Raw genomic sequence first — 22,160 nt, 5'->3', positions numbered from 1 at the left:
AGGGGCATTTTGGTGGAAGATGGCGTGCTGAGGAGGCTGTTGGTGGCCCTTGAGGGTAGCCCCTTGGGTGCTGGGGAATTCTCTTACAACATACAGGAGTCCTGGCCAGAGGCATGGGAGCAAGAGGACAGCAGGAGCCAGCTAGCATGTCCAGGAGAAGTCAGTCGGGTAAGTGACAGTCAGTGAGGACTATTGGAAGTGGCCAGGAGGGGCTAGTAAGGGGCAGCTCCAGCCAAGTGGGCTTGGCAATGCCTGACTAGGTAGTTCTGGGATCAGACACAGGAATGTAGCTGGACACTGGATTTTCTGTATACAACCCAAGGGGCTGGATGTTCCTGTCTGTAAGGGGCTTCTGCTTAATCTAAGTGCATTTGTTAGATTCATCAGTGTTCCAACTGAGCCTGTCCTTTTTTTATGCAAGCTGGAGGAAGAGGATTGTCCATAGACTGTATATAGAGAAGTTGTTCCAAGTCAAGCGGGCATCCCTTTTTTCCTTATTCCCTATCCAAGTGGACTGTCTCCTGACTTGGGCTACGGTCAATATTCGGTATGTCTGGCTGGCTGTGCAGGGTGGGGGAACCTTATTCACCAGCGGCTCCTATATGTGGTGTGATACAGTAGTGGCTATCCTGTGATGTGTGGCTGAATTGGATTGCAAAATGTGTTTGATACACAGGTATTTGATGGTTGGCAGTTACATTTTATTTTTTTAATTTTTAACCTTTTTAAGGTAGTGTTCTCTGATTACTAAAATCTTATTCTGTTTTCAGACTGTTTGCTTGTGGGATATAAGTGCTGGACCAAAAGAGGGGAAAATAGTCGATGCTAAAGCCATTTTTACGGGCCACTCGGCAGTGGTAGAAGATGTAGCCTGGCACCTTTTACATGAATCTTTGTTCGGCTCTGTAGCAGACGATCAGAAGCTCATGATGTAAGTTGTGTGTGGGGGTTTTTTTTTCGTTCTTCCCCCAAAACCCCCCCCCTCCATTTTATGTACATGCACCAACTGAACACTTTGAGAACCCTACACAAATGCTCGGGGGAGGGAGACCTCTCTTTGCTACAAAACTGTCTGATCACAGATGTAAAGATAGGCTATTGTAACTCCAATAACCAATGTTCGTTTGCAGTTTCCTCATTCTGCTTTGACCTTTCTCAGTGGGGCATCTCCATTCACAGAACTAGCTGTTCTTCAGATGTGTGTGGGTGGTGTGTGTTTTTTGTTTTTTTTTGTTTTCCCTATCATAAACACTAGAGACTGGTCATAAAAACCCCAGGACATCAATTATGAAAATTTTAAACTGCCTGTCTTTGGGGGATTCTCTGGTTTGAAGATAAATTGGCAGAAATCTGTATTGCCGTTATGGGTAGCAGGGAGAATAAATTATATTAAAACAATATTACATGCTTGTATGTATTCTCACGTTCACCAGTAATGCATAAATTAGTATTTAGTAAATTCAACTCCCACTTTACCAGATTCATATGGGCTAATGGAAGATGTAAGTTAAAATTAGCGATATGGCAACCTAAAACGAATGCAGGATTAGCTCTGCCGGATGTATTTTTCTTATCTGATGGGCCAATAGAAGCATCTGCAGAAGTGGGTATCCCAGGAACAGGGAGAGGGGTTGTGGGGTATCTTTGAAGATTTTCGAAGTAGATGAGCTTTTAGTGGGATTGGAGGCACAGGCAGCGAGGTTAACCAAAGTAAAAATCTCTAAACTTTGACACGATCGGTGTGGTGGGCTTTAATGACGCCCTTTTGGAAGTCCCAATCTGGCATAACCCAGCTTTTGATCAGTTAAATATATTTATGGACTGTGATTTCAGGAAACTGGCATAGCCACATAGGCAGTTATATAATCATTCATTTTAATATGTTTACAGTATAACATCTCCCATAAAATGTTTATCCAGATCTACAGCTCCATGTTCTACAGGTGCAATTGGGTAGCCAGAATCCCAAGATGTCAAAGTTCCCCCTTTATTGGGGTTTTTAGAGCACAGAGCCCTAAAGGACTGTTGGCCTGCACTAAATGCGAGTAAAGTTATAGCTAAGGGATAAATGGCAGATGATCATCCTGCATATGACGGAAGAGAGGTGGAAAGAGAAAGGGGGGCAGACTTCTTACACTTAATGTGGCACTGTGATTTAATTTTTAAGGTATTGGAAGCAAGTAATAGGAAAATCCAGTCAATTGGTTAGATGAATTCCATGTAGTACTGAGGTGTGTTGGGATTACTGGAGGATGAGATATAGCCAAGACATACTAAGATTCTATTGCAAGAAACACCATTTTTATCACAGAAGCAAATTGGGGTAAGATGGATGCAAGTGGCACCACCCTCAGTAAATCAGTGGATGAAAACAGTTTATCAAATACTATCCTATAAAAAGATAATGTGTGAGCATAGAGGAGTGACACAAATATAAGATCTAGGATGTATGGCTTAATGTTACCTTTTTCCTACTTTTGGATAGGAATGGAAAAGTGATAAATGATCTAGAAAGGGAGAATAGAAAAGGAATGTGTACAAATACAGGGTGTAGATAAATGACCAGCGGCAAACAAGTTAAAAGGTTACTAGGGTTGTGTATGTGTGTGTTTTTTTTTTTTATTTTATTTTTTTTATTTTTTAAGCGGGATTCCACCCTAAAGTGGAACCTCTGCTGATCGGATCCCTCCCCCCCTCCGGTGTCACAATTGACACCTTTCAGGGGGGAGGGGGGGTGGAGATGCCTGTCAAAGACAGGTATTTACACCCACTTCTGGGCATAGACTCCCGTGGGAGTCTACGCCATTTCCTGCCCTGCCGCGCTGTCTGTCTAGATTTCCTATTGCGTGACTCGCGCATGCGCAGTAGGGAACCGGGAAGTGGAGCCGATTCGCTTCACTTCCTGATTCCCTCACCTAGAATGGTGGCGGCAGCAGCCGAGAGCCGAGCGATCGATCGGCCTCGGCTGCCGGCATCGCTGGAACCTGGGACAGGTGAGTGCCCATTTATTAAGTCAGCAGCTGTAGTATTTATAGCTGCTGGCTTTTTAATATTTTTTATTTTATTTTTTTGGGTGGAATCCCTCTTTAACTTGAATGAGAGGTTCTCCTTGGACTAAGATGTATTTATAAAAATGTTTTGTGTGTGTATATATAATTGAGTATTAAAAAAAACTGCCTGTCACCTACAATCGGGAAAAGTCCAAATATCTGCAATCACATTTTATCTGCCGTTCTGGTGTTTTAAATGTAAACATTAACAAAGTTCCTAACCTCTCCCTGCTTGATTTTGTAATTGTGCTGCGAATACATTTTTGGATAATTGCATTAATAAGCATCTGTTGGTAATAAGTAGTGAGTGTAGTTATAGAGGCAAATTGGCTATAGTTCATCTTTCTGCAGATGAGCATGCCTGCTACATATATCTTAAAAAATTGCATTTTGTCTACTGCTTACAATGTACCAGATTGGTAAAATTGTTGGCATAACTAATGGTTGTGAGAAATCGTGCGTGGGGTTTTTTCTTGGCAAAAATAGGTTATCTTTAGACCACCAAGGGTTTGTTCAGATTTTGTGTACAAGGGAAGTAGTAAAGGCAGGGAATTGAGCTGCTGTATTGCGTATTACTGCTCAGAAATCATCTACCTAAACAAAGACATGCAACCGCTCAGTGCTGTACACATTCTGCAGTTGTGATGCTATGTGTCCCGCCCTCCGTTGTACTGGGCGGGTGGTATGGCGACTGAAAGTGACCCATTACAGGTAATGTGACTGTGCCAGAAGCACTAGCAATTAAAGAGGTTGCAGTCAGGTGGTTTGTCCCTTTTTTTTTTTTTTTTTTTTTTTTTTTAGGTTTAAAACAGACCTGAAGTGGTGGCATGCCTCCCAGTTGCCTATTGACCACCCCTAAAAAGCAATCCACCTTGATTGCTTTTCAGAGGCGACAACTAACCCCAAATGAACCTAACTAAATCTGGAGTTTACCTAAAAGGGCACAGCTGTTTTTGGTGCCCCATCTACATTTGCCTATACAAGAAACCTACATTTTGCATAATACACATGCAAAAAAAGTCTAATGTTCAAGATTTGTGGCTGCATTCAGCTGGTCTTCGTTTGGTGTGGGATGGCATCACTCCCATGCATTGCCACTGTCCTTTTATTCCAGCACACTGGTACTGCAGAATGTAAATGGAGCTGTGCCTTTTCAGCAGAGGACTGTAAACTGGCAAGTAAGTGTATTTTATTTGTAGGAGAGACCTTGCATGTCTCTTCTGCAATAGAGCCTGCCTGTTGGCAAAATTGCCTTTAACTCTGCCTTTCCAAATTAAGTGGTGTGTGGGTTTTTTTTTTTTTAACAATATTCTAAATGGTACATATTCTATAATATGGGTAAGACTGGGGGAATAGCTTTGAAGTCATTGCTGCTTGTGTAATTTATAAAACTAAAACAAATTTTTATTTTTCCAGTTGGGACACCCGGTCTAATACAACATCAAAACCAAGTCATTCAGTAGATGCGCACACTGCAGAGGTCAACTGTTTGTCCTTCAATCCATACAGTGAGTTTATCCTGGCCACGGGGTCTGCTGATAAGGTTAGTGCCTGATTTTGTTTTCAAAAGGCTATTGTGAATTGAGCATGTCTAAAGATTGACAAATATAATTGGGGATAGTAGAAAGACATGGCTATACACGGTGCAAATTTCTTTCCTGTGGTTGCAGGAAAGAAATATGCACAATTCCCCCATCAGCACTATCAGTGTTCTTAGGAATTCCTCCTACCAAGATTGTATTCTCCCAGTGGACGGGTGGGTGAAGCAGTCCTTGCTGGGGGAAGACCGTTATCACTAGTGGCTATACCAGCTGCTAGCGATAATCGTAAGAGAATCGGGCAGGTTCGGTTGTACCAAGTTAATAAACTTGGTACGTTCAGCCTGCCTATTAACGGTTCGAATCTCAGCTGGTTTCTGCTGAACCAGCCGAAATTCGAACAGTGTATGGGCCAGAATAAGGAATGTACATGTGCCAAGCTAACTTTGATGTTGGATGAAAGGAATTGCTTCCACACACTCTAAGCAATGTGTAAAAGGTCGCTTGCGGTCTCTGGCTGGGGAAGAAGCTAATGGAGCACAATCTGCACTTTGTAAGTCTTATTGAGGGAGAGCAGGTGAGAAATCCTATGGGGGGTGTTGTGTTTAGACCTGTAATGTAGCAGTAAAGAAAACCTGTCACTAAAAAGCTTTGAGGGGTGTTTTTTTTTTTTTCTTCCCCCCCCTTTGCCACATTAGAGAACTCTTATCTTTAATTGTCTATATCATGACTAGCAAGCCAGGAATTTTACTTTTTAAGTCTTTGCTCCCTGCTAATTTGTTTTTTAGACTATGGTCTGAGATTTTATATGCTATGGAAATGTTTGCTATTTTTCAAACTGCAAAAATGTAGTAATAGTTTTACCTTGCGCAGTCATGCTTCTACTGCCATTTATGGAAAAGACTATATTAATAAAGTCTTTAAAAAAAAAAGCTATATGTGTGCTCTGTACTGCCCCGATCCTCCCCTTCTTGGGTCCCCCGCTGGCGCTTCTGCCCCCAGCGCAAGCGGCTAGCAATGGGGGCTCCCAAACAGGCATGCTCCCGAGCTGCAGCTCTGCATGTCGGTTCATGTGCAGAGCTGTTAGCTCCTCCCACTTTCCTAATTGGTTTGGTGGCTGTGATTGACAGTCAATAACTCCTGCTGCTGTCTCCTCCAATGAGGAGGCAGAGTCCTCAGAGCCAAGGCACTTGTGCACATCGCTGGATCGGGGGAGGGGTCGTGCATGCGTGGATGACAGCTGCAGTTTTACCTTCATACACAGAATGCATGAAGGTAAACCTTGAGCCTTTAGAACCACTTTAAATGTCATGAATCCTGCTGATTTAGCCTTTCTTTTTGCTTTCTTTTAAGACTGTTGCCTTGTGGGACTTAAGAAATCTAAAACTCAAGCTTCATTCGTTTGAGTCTCATAAAGATGAAATTTTCCAGGTGAGTTTCACTGTTTTTAGGAGTCCGATGTCCATAGTTTTAGTAGCACATGCTAATACATAGTTTAGTAGCTGTAGAAGGGTAGCTTCTCTGTCTCTCTCCATCGTTGCCAAAAGAGCTCTACCATACAGAAGAGAATTTAATCTGTGTATTTGCCTTGATTGGCAGAGGAAGGAAGTGCAGATCAGCTTTTTTCTGATTTTATTAACCACTTGCTTACTGGGTACTTAACATTGACACTGGGGTGTGGTGGGCACAAAAGCCTCTCCATGATCTGGACCAAGATTCCCTCTCGCAGCCACTGATCAGGTTTTTTTTTTTATTTTTTATTTTTTATTTTTTTTTCTTCTCCTCCTCACTCTTAGCGTGAGGAGAGAAAATGGCAGATTACCGCCTCTGTTTAGGTCACATGATCAGCTGTCATCGGCTAACGGCTGATAATGTAAGGGGTCGGGAATGACCCTTACTCAGATCTCTGATCTGGTGAGTCTCAGACTTGCTGATCAGAGTACCCCCGCAGGGGGAGTGCAGGCCGCTCAAGCACGGGAGGGCGTCCTCCCGACAAATTAAGTACTTGCTGTAGCAGTCTTTTTTGGATATAGTGCAGACGGCAAGTAGTTAAACATTCAATGGAGATGCTTAGATTTTGCTCCTACTTGCTTGACTTTGCTTCTCATGCGACACAGACCTGATTTTTCTAGCATTCCATTTAGTGATGTTAATTTTGAGGTCTCCATTTTTTTTATTTTTTTATTTTTTTTCTTCTTTTCCTTATTTGGACAAGGTTCACTGGTCACCTCATAATGAAACCATCCTTGCATCCAGTGGTACCGATCGCAGGCTGAATGTCTGGGATTTGAGGTAAGGTTTTTACTAGTCACAATTCAAATTAAAAGGTCAATTCACTATTTGACTTTAGTTGTCAAGTAGCTTAACCACTTAAGGACTGCTTCATGTAAATATACATCCTTTTTGAAGAGGGATATCTCCGTAACGGCAGCAGCTGCTGCCACAACCAAGGTATCCCTCTTTACAGGAGGTGGTCCTCTGTACGATAACAGTGGTCTCCGCGGCGGGTTCGCCGCAAGATCACCATTATCTGTGGCGGGAGAGGTGCAATCCTCCCACTTCCGCCGCTTACCGGAGCCGTCGGTAGCGGCGATCGGGTCCTGTGGATGGCTGGGTATGGAGACGAGTGAGGCTAAGATGGCCCCCACTTGTCTCTATACCATAGGAGGGCGGAAGCTACGTCAAAACGTCGCTTCTGCCCATACCTCTTATATATCTATATATATATATATATATATATATATATATATATATATATATATATATATATATATATATATATATATATCTATATCTCTATATATCTCTCTATTTTCCCAATGTTCTTTTTTAAAATGACTATTTTTTTTATGAGATCTGAGGACTTTTTGACCCCAGATCTCATATTTAAGAGGACCTGTCATGCTTTTTTTTTTTTTTCTATCGAGGGATGTTTACATTCCTTGTAATAGGCATAAAAGTGATCAATTATTATTTTTTTAAGTGTAAAAGTGTAGAAGCGAACGCATGCATGAGTAGCGCCCTCATATGAAAACAGCGGGCAAATCACACGTGAGGTATTGCCACGATCGGTAGAGCAATAATTCTAGCCCTAGACCTCCTCTGTAATGCAAAACGTGGAACCTGTAGAATTTTTTTAAATGTCGCTTATGGAGATTTTTGAGGGTAATTTTGATGCCATTACACGAGCGGGTGCAATTTTGAAGCATGACATGTTGGGTATCAATTTACTCGGCGTAACATTATCTTTCACAATATAAAGAAAATTGGGCTAATTTTATCGTTTTATTTATTAAAAAAAGTGAATTTTTTCCAAAAAAAAGTGCACTTGTAAAATCGCTGCGCAAATACGATGTGAAAAAGTATTGCAATGACCGCCATTTTATTCTCTAGGGCAGTGATGGCGAACCTTGGCACCCCAGATGTTCTGGAACTACATTTCCCATGATGCTCCACTATACTGCAGAGTGCATGAGCATGAGGTTCGCCATCACTGGTCTAGGGTGTTACAAAAAAACAAAATATAATGTTTGGGGGTTCTAAGTAATTTTCTAGCAAAAAAACTGTTTTAAACATGTAAACGCCAAATCTAAAAAAGAGGCCTGGTCCTTAAGTGGTTAAAGGAAGACTGAATATATTGATCCCCAGGGCTCTTCCCATGAAGTATGCATGGGATATTTTTTGTTATTACACATTTATCTTCCAAAATGCTCTAGCGATCTCTCTCCTCGCTCAGTCACCACTGACCTTTTGGTCCAAAGTCTTCAGCCATCTTGATTGGCTAGCCCAGGATAACAAGTCCCAAACATAGGCACCAGAGTTTTTGTCCTGGCACCCACTGTAGAATGCAGGAATTGTACAATGGGTTTTTGGAACAGTTGGGAGAAACTGTTGGTTCCCTACGTCCTTTTACTGTGCTTAACCTTTTCATGACTAAATCTGACATTTGTTGTTTACAAGTTAAAATCCGTATTTTTTTTGCTAGAAAATTACGTAGAACCCCTAAACATTATTGTATAGTTTTTTTAGCGCAGAATCTAGAGAATAAAATGCAGATTGTTGCAATATTTTATATCACACAGTATTTGTGCAGCGGTGTTTTTAAATGCAACTTTTTGGGAAAAGGGACGCTTTCATTACTTTTTTTACAAAACTGTATAGTTATCCAATTTTTTTTTTTTTGTATATGAAAGATATGCCGAGTAAATGAATACCAAACATGTCACGCTTTTATAATTGCATGCACTCGTGGAACGACGACAAACTTTGGTACCTAAAAATCTCCATAGGTGACGCTTTACATTTTTACAGTTACCAGTTTAGAGTTAGAGGAGGTCTTGTGCCAGAATTATTGCTCTCACTCTGACAATCGCGTCTATCTTGAACACCGTTTTTACATATGCGGGCGCGACTCCCGTATGCATTTTCTTTGCTGCGCAAGCTTGCGGAGACGGGGGCACTTTGAAAATTGTTTTTAGGAAAAAAAAATAGTGATTGCTTTTATTGCTGTCACAAGGAATGTAAACATCCCTTGTGACAGTAATAGGTGGTGACAGGTACACTTTTTTTTTTTTTTTTTTTTTTTTTTTTTTTTTTTTTTTTTTTTTTTTTTTTTTGGAGGGTTCTCTGTTCAAAAAGACCTCCAATCCCTCCTTTTGCACTTCAAAGTATTCAGATCACCGAAAATGGTGTATCTGGATACTATATATATATATATATTTTAAATCTGGCACCATTGGCAGCCGAGTAAACAGGAAGTGACATGACGTTGCTTCTGTGTTTAGATCCAGGATACTAGAACAGAGCCATTTCTGGCTTCACTCCAGTTTGTCGCTAGCCGCCAGAGTTGGCAGATGTTCGATCAGGCCTTCTGGTGGAAAGGGAGGCCCGGGAAGATCGGGGGGGGGGGGGGGGGGCGACACGTACCTTCCTGCTCCTCCGGTATAGCAGCTGAGCGGCTTTTAGCCGCATCGGTTGTTATACCTGGAAAGCTGATCGCCTGCTCTAAACGGTAAAGCGGTGGGCATCATCCCAGGATAACCACTGAAAGCAGAGTACGCACATCTGCGTATGCTTGGCAGGAATGGGTTAAACTTGTGGCCAAAAAATCTGAAATTTGGTTTTGGGTGAATTTGACTTTTATATTTTATATTTTATTTTTTCCAATGTGGTTTTACAAATGTACTCAAGTTTTCTAATGCTAAATATGTATGTCTCCAGTAAAATCGGTGAAGAACAATCGGCAGAAGATGCAGAGGATGGGCCCCCTGAACTTTTGGTAAGCCTAATTTTGTTGACCTACTTGCATTTAAGCCTTTTGTGCAATTCTAAACAGCAAATTGGAGCTTTAATTCTTTTTGTTGGTAGTTTATTCATGGTGGGCACACAGCAAAGATCTCGGATTTCAGCTGGAATCCAAATGAACCCTGGGTAATCTGCTCAGTGTCTGAAGATAACATTATGCAAATATGGCAAATGGTGAGTTCAAGCAACTATGAATATGTTTTTCCTTCCATAAAAAATTGATGTACAAATATGTAAAAGCTTATTAGATTATTCTAGACCGTTTACATTTAAACTGTCGCTAAATAAATGTAACATTTTTGGAGGGAGTGAGGGAGAATTATAAACTCCGTCAGTTTTTGCCATCTGCGTCCTGTTGGGGAGATAGATAATCCCTTAAGTGTCACCAGAACTAGTGCCTCCATTGGAGGTTTTCCCCTCTTCCTATTTTGACGTCAACCCAAAACTTGGGATTTTTTTGCTAACGGTAAGCAGAACAAATGAGGTGCATCTCATTAATGGATGCACAGACAGCAGTAAAGCCAAGTAAGGGGTCTAATCCCTTTCCACTCTACCTGAACGTAAAAAAAAAAAAAATTCCACTTGACATTTTTAAGCGGAGGTCTGCCCAGGTCTTTTTTTTAAAGCTAGCAGCTACACAATACAGCATCTGCTGACTTTTGACAGGTACCCAGCTCCCACTTCTGCTCAGGCAGCCTAGGCAACTCAAGTGGAGGTTGGATTGCGGCACAGTGCACACCTGCCTTTGAAGCTGCAAGCTTTCACAGCCGGGGGCCTACACTTGTGATGCTGGCGAGGGAGAGAACCAAGGGTTTAGGCAGGTGCATTGCTGGAGTGTGGGGACAAATGAGTGTTACGTCACGAGCTACATTTTTTTGTATTTGCTGACTTTTAATAAACACAGACTAACTCTACTTTAAAGGAAGATCTCTCCTAATTTGTGTTAAATTCCCAGGGGATCCAGTACACAGCACTTGTCCCTGTCGAATTGGTGCTGAGCGGTGTTGAAGGCTGGGGAGAAGGGCTAGCTATCTGTCAGTGCTGGGAGAAGGAGACTAGCTTTTCACTGACTGCTCACCACCTCCACTTTATGCTGCAGACAGAAAATCAGCAGCCCTTGTCATGTATTCCTACACCTCTCCTACTCAATTTACACAAGTCTGAGCATGCCATCTCCCACAGCCACCAGCTACAGCAAGATAACTGCAGCAATAAGTAAAAGCTTGCATTGTGTGAATGGCAGCTGCTGGGGTGCAGCGTTTGCCATTCACAAAACACAAGTTGACAACGGTACATACTGGAAACTACTACTGACAAATTGTGGACTTGTGTTTTTGTGAATGAGTGCTCTTTCTGAGCTGCTGTCATTCCCATAACACAGCCAAGCAGCCAACTGATATTGTAATCGTCCAAATGCTTGCAAGAGAAAGCGGGATAAGTGTTTTAACAGGTAGCAGAATGAGCTGTGGGAGGTTGGGGGGGTTCAGTCCCTTATAGGTACAAATGGAGTAAAGGAGGCAGTGATATATGACAGGAGTACTACAGAACTGAGTGGGTTGTGACTTCAGTGCTACTTAAACCTCCCCCATAGGAATGGCTATAATTTGGGCTTCTGTCGAGGGTGGTGCTAGTCAGCACTGACTTAATTTTTTAAAGCACACAGTCACCATGGGGTTATAACAAGCCTTAGGAATTTTGATGAACTAATGTATGCTTGACTGACATTTTAATGTATTCATTGCAGGCTGAAAATATTTACAATGATGAAGAGCCTGATATACAGCCTTCTGAGTTGGAAGCACAAGGTTCATAGATGAATTTTCACCTCAAACCGGCAGATGTTGCCACTTATTGTAAAGCAGTTGATATTCATCTAAGTTATCTTTGGTTCCTGTGAATGCAACACACTTTGACAGTTTCCATGTATATTGTATTGTAATGACATTGTTTGTACTTGAAACAGGGGTTGTGAAATGGTTGGTTGGATCAAGAATCACAATAAAATAAAATATTTTAACGGTGTTCTAAGTTATTCTGTAGCTTTTGAATTGTGAATGTTTCTTCATTCTTGATGTCGTCCTGACTGTACTTAATGTGGCAGATGTATTTTCTCACAGGCGGCATTTGTGCAGCAGGATCACTTGCAGGCTTACCAGATGGCTTGTGCCAAAACCATACATTCTAAGCCACATAAACTAGCTCATAGAGGCTGAAAGGCAGAAATGCCATTCCTAAGATTTTGTGTAGACAGCCCTCAAAGACTAAGTCCCACACTAATAATAGAGATGGGCATTTTGGACAAAGTAAATCCTTGTTGACATCAATGACTTAAGTGGCCAGCGAGGAGTGGCAAGGTCTGTGGTAGTGAATTTCCAACTAGAGGCTGGCCTTTTCACCACTGAAGGGCACACTGAGGCAAGCATGTTCATACTAGCACATTATGGTGAAGGCACAACTGCACACAACAAATGGTTTTACTTTACAAATGTCTGCATTGGGGTCAGTTGACATCAGCAGTTCAGCTCCAGTTGGGAGCAACTGTAGCTTGGCCAATGCCTTGTCTCTAGAGTGAGTAAGGGCCTGGTATTTGTATAATCAAGGTAGGCGGAGACCTTTTGGCTATAATGTACTAAACCTTTTAGTGTAATGTCTGTTGCTGTGGACGTGGGCTTTTTCAACGCAGGAGATGAAAGCATTTTACTCTAAGGTAAGCTTTAAGGTCTAAGCACACGTCTTTGAGTTATGTTTTAAGATTTATTATGTTTTGTTTTAATTTAGTCAGGCTCCCTATGTTTAACTTGAAGAGTAGCAAATGGCTTCTGATTTTAAAAGTAAACTAGGATTTTTGACTTGGCAGTAAAATCCATTTTTTGGAGTACAACACAGAATATAGGATTTTTATTTTAACCATGTATTATATGCAGCTACCATCAGGTGATTGGGAATTGACAAAGCATCCAGGACTCCTCCCCATCCTGGTAGGCTGACATTTGTTCCTTTTTTGTTCCGTTTTTCCATCTTTGGTGAAAGGGGGGTGTTTTTGTTTTGTTTTTTATATAATTTACTACAGCACCAGGTTGGAGATCCACCGTGCCAGTCTGTCCTTGCAGGGCACATGCATTAGAGGTAGACCAAGGACCAAATCTGTTTGTCTAATGCTGCCAGAATGTTGAGATGCGATTATCTGAAATAAAACTTGGGTGTACATCACTACCAAAGGTGTCTACCATCCAGTCCAAAACCCTCATGCAGGCGGGATGGGGCAATCCTGGTAAAGGGCATGTGAACAGGGGGTACAAATGTGTGTGGGTTCCCCCCCCCCCCCCCCCCCCCCCCCCGCATGAAAGATTCACCACAGGACACTATCCAAGGTTAGGCCTAGCTACTCTTCCATTGATGACATTTAACGGTTGAGAATCCAACTGACTCACTACAGCGCTGGCACTGTTGGCTAGGAAGAACAAATCCTTTAGCAGATTGTCCAGGTAACCTACACAGGTGATGTACTAAAACTTGAGCACTCAGAAGCTGATCAGCTAGCATGCACAGCTGCATCAGATTCTAACAGCTTAATCATTTAAGTTTTCACAATAACACCTGGAAGCTGACTAAAATCTGGTGCAGCTCTGCACAGAAACCATTTTGCGTACATCAGTTTTAGTAAATCTCCTCAAATGTGTATCCCTTTTTAATAAAGTAGAGCTAGGTTTGTGGTAAGCACTTTGGCTTGCCTAAATCTATCGCTTAGGTTTTCACCAAATGTGAAAGGTGCAAATTGGCAACGCCGAGTACCCACAGCATTGGTGAGGAGGAAAACGGGGAATGTGTAACCAAGCAGAAAAGGAGGTAATGACCATTTTGGCTGAGTCCATGTGGAACTCTTGAACATAAATGAAAGTTCAGTTGGAGCAGAATGGGCTAAACTTCATCTATCTTGGAAACCGAGGTAGCTTTCTCTATTCATTGCTGGATACAGCAGCTCATCTTTATCATAGGGTTATATTGCCCCCTTTAGGAGAAGACTAAGCAGAAAGAGTTAAACTACAACACTTGCACAGTATCGCCCCCAGGGGGCGGTCTTACTGGCTATAACCCCTCACTGCATCCAGCAGCTCAATTTTTTTTTTTTTCTGCCTAGTGTAGAAGGACCTAGCTCCCGGTGGGACCATTGGTCCTGGGAATTTTCTTTGTGCATTTTGATTCCTGTGATCTGCAATAAACAGCCATCGAGTGAACAGGCCCTAGCTATGTGCTGGTTCAGCCACGACATGCCCCATCTAATCCCAGGGGTGGCTGGTGAGCTATATGCTCTGGGGCACACATGACCGGGCTACTGCTGTCTGTTTACCATGGCTGTCAGGCACCCCCATACTGCTCGAGTGATGGGTCTGTGGAAGGTGTCCAGCAGTCCCGGTGTGCCTGGTGACCCCTGTTCTGATGTATCAGAGGATGCGGACTAGGACCGGTCGGACAGTGAGGATATCTCCAGGGTCAGCACAGGAAAAGGTGCTTGTAGGAGCACTTATTACAACGGTGCAGGATACCCTAAAAATGGTGGATACAGCGGGGGCATCTACAGAGGTGTTGGTCCCTTTCTGGTCCCACAAGCCGACCCACACGGCTAAGGTGTTTCCTTGCCCAACTTATTTTAATAAGTTCATTTACAAGGAGTGGGGAAAACCGCAGCAGGCCTTTTCAGTCCCAAAACACATGGCAGTGCATTACCCCTTTTGAGGCGAGTCTCCTGAAATCTCCAATTTGTTAAATCCCCCCCCCCCCTCCGGTATCCAGGTTAAATGAGGTAACCAAATTTCAGGTGTAAGGGACTCCTGCTTTCAAGGACCCTGCTGACGGAAGGGCCCAAGGTGCTTGCCTGGTCCATGTTTACGCTGGTGGGGGCAGCATTGCGGCCAGTGTTGGCCACAGCCCTGGTATCGCAGACTCTTACTGAATAGGCTAAATTGTTGCACCATGAATTGGAGAAGCAACAAGCTTCCCCCGGTCTGCCGTGGAGCTGGCTCTAGAGCCTAAGTATCAGCAGTAGTGCTACGTCACCTGTTTTGGCTGGAATGCAGACGGGCATCTATGAAAGCACTGGTGGACATGCCTTTCAGGGAAAGAGCCTATTTGGAGCCTCGCTGGATGACATTAAGAATGTTACTGGGGGTAAGAGTATGTTGCTCCCACAGTCCAGAAAATGGAAGCCACACCGTAGGCAAGGGACGGGTCCTCCTTTTCCGCTCAGAAGTAGATTTTTCGTCCACCCGGGTCGGCAGGTAAGCGTTCCCAGTGCGACAAGGTGTCTGCTTGGGGATAAAAGCGTCCCTGGTTTTCGCAAGCCTGCGAGCAAATCTGTTACTGCATGAAGGTTTGCCTCTGACCGACTCTTGGGTCATCTTCGGGAGTTTGCAGCCTGTTGCACCTCCCTACTTTCCGTCCAGTGGGTCTATGAACTGGTTTCCTCAGGATACAAGTTATTTTTTTTCTTTTTTTTATGTCCACCAAACCAGTTTCCCTCTAACCTTCATCTTCCGGCTCGTCGGGAGGCCCTGTTTGGGGCAGTACAGGACCTGCTGCTGCGCAGGGTGGTACTACCTGTACCGAAACTAGAAAGGTTTCAGAGATTCTACTCCAATCTGTTTGTAGTCCCAAAGAAAGAGGTCCGTCAGGTCCTGGATCTCAAGGCCCTCAACAGCTTTGTGAAGGTATAAAGGTTCAGGATGGAATCAGTTCACTCAGTGGTCACTGCACTCCACTGGGGATTTTCTGGCATTCCTGGACATTGAGGATGCATACTTGCATGTCCCCATATGCATCAAGCATTAGTTTCTGTGATTTGTGGTCGGGGACGAGCACTAACAATTTGTGAATAGTGGGAAAACAGCGCTGTCTAATACTAAAAAATAATATACAAATACGAGAATTATGTATAAATTTCTGGTGCAACTTAATGTGAGGGAGACACACCATTCAAAAGAAAATGCTGCGCTCAAAAAGCACAAGTGTACATGATATACTATACACTTTTTTTATATAACAATTGCTACAAATTGCAGTATGAATAAACACTGCTACCGTGTAAATGTTAATCAATCTGAATCACATTTGTGTAACTTTTTTCAATAACCCATGTGAAATGAACTGTAAATCAAATTTTTTTTTTTAATTAAAAGTGAATAACAAGTGCACATAATCCACAGTTTAATGGAAAGTCCACAATTGGAGTAAAAATGTAAAGAGAGATCTTCAATCTTCTCAAGTGACACTGCACACAACACCCTCAAGAAGTGACAGAATACACCAAGGTGAAGAGCCTCCAATAAATCTACTGCAGCTTACCAGCTCGCTAGTTCTCTTTTTAGGGAGATCCAATGTGCCTATGGCTTATCCCCCAACCTGGGTCTTTGTGCTGGATTGCATAGGATGGTCCACTTGGATCCAAATACCTCCTGCTTTAGTCTCTCCTCCCAGCCACATTAGTATATGATCGTTGGTGAGAACTCTGTCAGAAATTCCCCACCATCAAACCAACTGGCAGCAACACGTCTGAGCGGAACCCCGGACTGGTGACGTCACCCCGTGCTTCTCTTCGCCAGTCTGCACCTTTTTCAGAGGTCGGCCTCGCTCTTTGTAGTGGTGGCTGGTCCAAAGAAGGGACTGGCGATCTCATTGGCTACTATCTTCTCGGTGGCTCAGATTGTAGTTCAGGCTTATGCCCTAAAGGGATGGGTGCCACCCTTTCCTGCCATGGCATATTCTACCAGGGAAATTGGTGCCTCTTGTGCTTTTCGACATCAACCATCTTTTTCCCAGGTGTGCAAGGTGGCGACCTGGTTGTCAGTTCACACTGTCTCTCTAATTTTACAAGGTTGATGTGACCGTATCTTCGGGTGCAAGGTTTTGCTAGTGGCTGTTTAACCACTTTCAGACCGGACCATTTTGCTGGTAAATGACCAGAGGTCTTTTTACAATTTGGCACTGCGCTGCTTTAACTGGTAATTGCGCAGTCATGCAATGTTGTACCCAAACAAAATTTGTGTCCTTTTCTTCCCACAAATAGCTTTCTTTTGATGGTATTTGATTGCCTCTGCGATTTTTTTATTTTTATTTTTTTGCAATATAAATGGAAAAAGACCGCAAATTTTTTAAAAAAATGATATTTTCTACTTTTTGTTATTAGAAAAATCCAATAAACTCAATTTTAGTCATACATTTAGGCCAAAATGTATTCAGCCACATGTCTTTGGTAAAAAAAAAAGTCAATAACTGTATATTGGTTTGCGCAAAAGTTGTCACATCTACAAACTAAGGTACGTTTTCTGGAATTTACGCAGCTTTTAGTTTACGACTGCCTATCATTTCTTGAGGTGCTAAAATGGCAGGGCAGTACAAAACCCCCCCAAATGACCCCATTTTGGAAAGTAGACCCCCTAAGGAAATTGATAAGTGGCATGTTGAGCCCATTGAATATTTTATTTTTTTGCCTTAAGCGATTGAATAATGACAAAAAATTTTTTTTTTTTTTTTTTTTCACAAAGTTGTCACTAAATGATATATTGCTCACACATGCTATGGGCATATGTGAAATGACACCCCAAAATAAATTCTGCTGCTTCTCCGGAGTACGGGGATACCACATGTGTGGGATTTTTTGGGAGCCTAGCCGCGTACGGGGCCCCAAAAGCCAAGAACCGCCTTCAGGTTTTCTAAGGGCGTAAATATTTGACTTCACTCCTCACTACCTATTACAGTTTTGAAGGCCATAAAATGCCAAGATGGCACAAAACCCCCACAAATGACCCCATTTTAGAAAGTAGACACCCCAAGCTATTTGCTGAGAGGCATGTTGAGTCCATGGAATATTTTATATTTTGCCACAAGTTGCGGGAAAATTACAAACTTTTTATTTTTATTTTTTTCACAAAGTTGTCACTAAATGATATATTGCTCACACATGCTATGGGCATATGTGAAATGACACCCCAAAATAAATTCTGCTGCTTCTCCTGAGTACGGGGATACCACATATGTGGGACTTTTTGGGAGCCTATCCGCGTACGGGGCCCCGAAAACCAAGCACCGCCTTCAGGCTTTCTAAGGGCGTTACAGTTTTGAAGGCCATAAAATGCCAAGATGGCACAAACCCCCCCAAATGACCCCATTTTGGAAAGTAGACACCCCTAAATTTAGGGGTACACTAGTGAGACTAGGTAATAAATGGCGGGTGCCCGGAAACTATAAAAAAAATAACTAACCAACCAGCGTCACCTGTAACCGTTATATGGTGATCACTGGTGAAAGGGTTAACTAGGGGGCAATCAGGGGGCTTTATGCGGTAGTATATGGGGGTCCCTGGCGCTATAAAAAGCTGCGGCGAACCTAAATACCTACCTACCTGCCTAACTAGCGTCACCTGTGACACTAATACAGCGATCAGAAAAACGATCGCTTATTAGGCTGGGTTCACACTGGAGCGATGCAGGAACGCCACAAATCCGCGGCGGGTTCCCGCATCGCATGCCTCCCGGCGGCAGTTCACACTGCCCTGTGCGAACTTCTGGGAGTGTCAGTGAAATGTTAAATGACACCCCCAGATCAGTTCGCATATCGCAGTGCGATCTGCAAACTCGGATCGCATGGTGTGAACACCCATGCGATCCGATTCTGCTGCGGACCAAAAAAAGGGTCCCGTGCGAATTTGCGGCGGGTGCGGCGCGAATTCAGCCATACTATCTGTATGGCTGAACTCGAATCGCACAGAGATCGGATGTGATTTGCACTGCAGTGCGGTGCGAATCACATTCGTTCTCATAAACCGCTGCAATGTGAACCCAGCCTTAGTGACACTGGCGACGGGGTTAAACCTTTATTGGGGGGGTTAGGGGGGCACATTAGAACTAAAGGGGGCTAACCCTAACTGCCCTAACAGTTATTACAGTCACAAATGACACCAATGCAAAAAAAAAAAAATGCAATTGGTGTCACTGTGACTGGGGGGGGGGGGGGAGGGGTAATTGGGGGGTAAAGGGGGGGGTGTGAGTGTGCCTGGCATGTTCTACTGTACGTGTGGTGTGTTGGTGCAACTCACCGATCCTCTCTCCTCGGTGCCGGAACAGAAAATACCGACACGGAGGAGAGATTACATCACTTCCTCTCCTGTGAGGAGAGGAAGTGATGTGGAGCATTTCTATTCGTCGGGAGCGATCGCGAGGGGGTGGCCATGAATGAATGGCTGCCCCCTCATCCTGGATCGCTCCCGAACGAATGCCGACCGCCGCAGGCACCGGGGGGGCGCGATCGGGCCCCCCACCCGCGGGAAGGCAGGGACTTATATATACGCCCATATGCCTGCCCGTGCCATTCTGCCGACGTATATCGTCGTGCGGCGGTCGGCAAGTGGTTAAGGTTACAACTCCTCTGTTGAGGAGCTCTGGTTGTTATGGGTTGAGTTATTGTTTGCTGTTCCCACTCCTTGTTTCCTTGATGCTACTTGGATGTCCCTAAGGTCAAGATGAGATGCTGTGTCCATCAATGAATGATCGAGAAAATAGGATTTCTGTACTCGCGGTAAAATCCTTTTTTCTGAAGTTCATTAACAGACACAGCACCCTCCCCTCCTATTTATGTTGGTACTGCTTTTGACAAACTGAGCTGCTAGATGCAGTGTGAGGGCTCCTAGCCAGTAGGACTGCCCCCTGGGTGGTACTGTGCAAGTGTTGCTATTTTTAACTTTCTGCCTAGCCCTCTACTAAAGGGGGCGATTTAACCCTAAGGTCAATATGAGATGCTGTGTCCGTCAATGAACTTCAGAGTAAAGGATTTTATGGTGAGTTGAGAAGGAGCCAGGAGCACCCCCAGAAAAACAAAACAAAAAAAAAAAAACACAGGGCTGCTGCTGTGCCAAACCCTTGCACAGAGCAGGTAAGTATAACCTGTTTGTAAAGGTTTTTTTTTTTCTTTTTTTTCAAAAAACACTTTTAAGGCATTTTTCTGGAGGGAGAATAGCTGTCATCTGGAGGACAGTATCCAGGATCATAGCCAGATATTCTGGGAGCCATACATGTTTCTGGGTATTAAGAACCCACCCAAACTTCTCTAAAGTTCATCCAATAAGAGACCCATTTTACTCCAGTAGAAGAGCAGATTGCTCCCTTAGAAGCAATGTATCCAAGTACTCCAGAACAGAAACCCCTTGGGTCCATAGCAGGCCCAGAATTGGAAGACGCGTCTTTGAATGTTCTGGGACACTGCATATGCTGAACAGCAGGGCAGCAAACAGAAAAAGATGAGCCTTCACTGCAAACTATAGAAACATCTCGTAAGGAGGAAAGATCATGGCATGTAGGTAACAATATCCCATTAATGTACCTCTTGCAGAAAAATAAAAGCTGTTTCAGTCTTTAGAACAAGGCCTTACTTTTAGCCTGCTCTAGTGCAACGAAAAAAAAAACAGGACTTCTAGGTACTGTATGAAGATTTAGGACATGGAAACCAGTAGGACACAGGGAGTAGTTTATCATCTGATCTCATTAGAGAGAGTGCACACACCTCACCCCCCCCCCCCCCGCCCAAACTCAACCTACCACCCATCAAATATGTTTGCATGGCAATCCCCCCCCCCCCCCCCCCCCCCCCCAAAAGTGTGCATTGTCCTACCTTGTCAGTGTAGGCTGCCACAGTTGCTTGATTTGCACGGTGTCCCTGACGCCTCTAGATGGGCCTAAGCTGCATGCTAAACTCTGGGGCAGCATGCGGCCTGTGGGTTGAAAACCCCTGATGTAGTGCCTGCCTTATTGGATACAGAGTGAAAGGATAGATAGGTCTTCTATTCCATTATTCTGGTAAATTTACTAGACATTGGCACATATTGGCATCAATGCAGGGGGCATCCAACCCTTTGGACATTAAGGCTCTGATAGCTGCAACTGCTGCCTGCACAACTGCATCTACAATGCCAAAAGACGCTTTTACTAGAGCTTTTTACAAGGCCTCCAGACACTTGGCATCCTTAAAAACCCAGAATGTCATCCACTAGACATGCGTGGTTCCTGTTGAAAAAAAGAGCCACATCCACCAAGGACATACTCCACTTCCTAGTGAATTCATCCTCCATGGGGTATATAGCTGAGCAAGCCTCTTCACTGCAGGGTGAGCCCAGTATGCATACAATGTTTTTAAAGGGTAACTTCACTTTTGTGGGGAAAACAAAATGGTAAATAAAGGAAAAAAATAAAAATAATATAGTGTGTACAGTTGCCATATAAGTCGCATTGTATTTGAATGTTATTAAAAAGTACCTTTCCTTTTCAATCTGCATCCTCTGTAATTTTCTATGAATGCAAAGCAATATGGATGGCTACATGGAGTTCTGTATGCTGAATGTATACTGACCACTCCTAAAACATTTCCTGCTTCTGTGATTGGCTCACCAATTTTCCCCAGAAGTCTGCCTAAAATACGAGTCAGATTTCAGGCATCCCCTGCAATAGAAATGTCATTACTCTCTTGTTCATTGACGGACACAGCTCCTTTAATTCTAGACCTTAGGGTTATCATACCACCTTCAGGAGAGGACTAGGCAGAACACATCACACATGTAAAAATAGCAAGACTGCACAGCACCGCCCGGGGGTGGTCCCTCTGGCTATAACCCCTCACCCTGCTTCCTGTAGCTCAGTTTTTTTTCTGCCTAGTGTAGCAGAAGGACCTGGCTCCCTGAGGGGACCATTTGTCCTGGGAATTTTTTCATTTTTTTTTTTCCCCTACTATTTTGATCCTGTGATCTACAATCAACAGCCAGGCTGGGTGACGGGCTGGATAATATAATGTAGTCTAACCCAGCCTGGCCATTGAGCGTGAGCAGTCCCTAGCTATGCGCTGGGTCGGCCACGACATGCCCCTTCTGCTCCAGGGGCGGCCGGTGAGCTGTATGCTCCGGGGCACACATATGACCGGGCCACTGCTGTCCCTGTCACAGTGTGCTGTGGCCAGCAGCTACCCCGTACTGCTCGGGTGATGGGTCTGTGGTGGAATGCTCCCAGCAACCCTGTCAGGAGGGGTAAGAAGGGCTCTCCCTGCCTCGGCAGGATAGAGCAGCTGGGCATTCCCTGGGATGTCGACTGGGGGGTCTCTCACTCTGCCTTTCCTCTCTCCCTATCCCTAATTCCCTCCTCCCCCTGCTGGGGCCACTGTGTGACTGGGCATGAGGTGTGGTGTATGTACTTAGCTGGGGGGGGGGGCTTCGGGCTGTTGGGGTCAATTTTTTCTT

General features: G+C 43.8%; 1 protein-coding gene across 1 annotated transcript in view; it reads left to right on the top strand.

Annotated features, from left to right (window-relative positions):
* RBBP7 (RB binding protein 7, chromatin remodeling factor) overlaps positions 1 to 11,914 on the top strand; it is a 28,606-nt gene extending 16,692 nt beyond the window's left edge. The window contains exons 6-12 of the mRNA XM_077482201.1: positions 771 to 931; positions 4,467 to 4,593; positions 5,942 to 6,019; positions 6,804 to 6,880; positions 9,809 to 9,866; positions 9,956 to 10,066; positions 11,637 to 11,914. Of these exons, the coding sequence (XP_077338327.1) occupies positions 771 to 931; positions 4,467 to 4,593; positions 5,942 to 6,019; positions 6,804 to 6,880; positions 9,809 to 9,866; positions 9,956 to 10,066; positions 11,637 to 11,705 (681 nt within the window). The 3' untranslated portion in view covers positions 11,706 to 11,914. The remainder of the gene's footprint in view (positions 1 to 770; positions 932 to 4,466; positions 4,594 to 5,941; positions 6,020 to 6,803; positions 6,881 to 9,808; positions 9,867 to 9,955; positions 10,067 to 11,636) is intronic.
* The last annotated feature ends 10,246 nt before the right edge of the window (positions 11,915 to 22,160 follow it).

Source organism: Lithobates pipiens, unplaced genomic scaffold, assembly GCF_037356315.1.
Source record: "Lithobates pipiens isolate NorthernLeopardFrog02 unplaced genomic scaffold, aLitPip1_a1.2 Scaffold_16, whole genome shotgun sequence".
Taxonomy (NCBI): Eukaryota; Metazoa; Chordata; class Amphibia; order Anura; family Ranidae; genus Lithobates; species Lithobates pipiens.
This window is presented reverse-complemented; position numbering and strand designations above follow the sequence as displayed.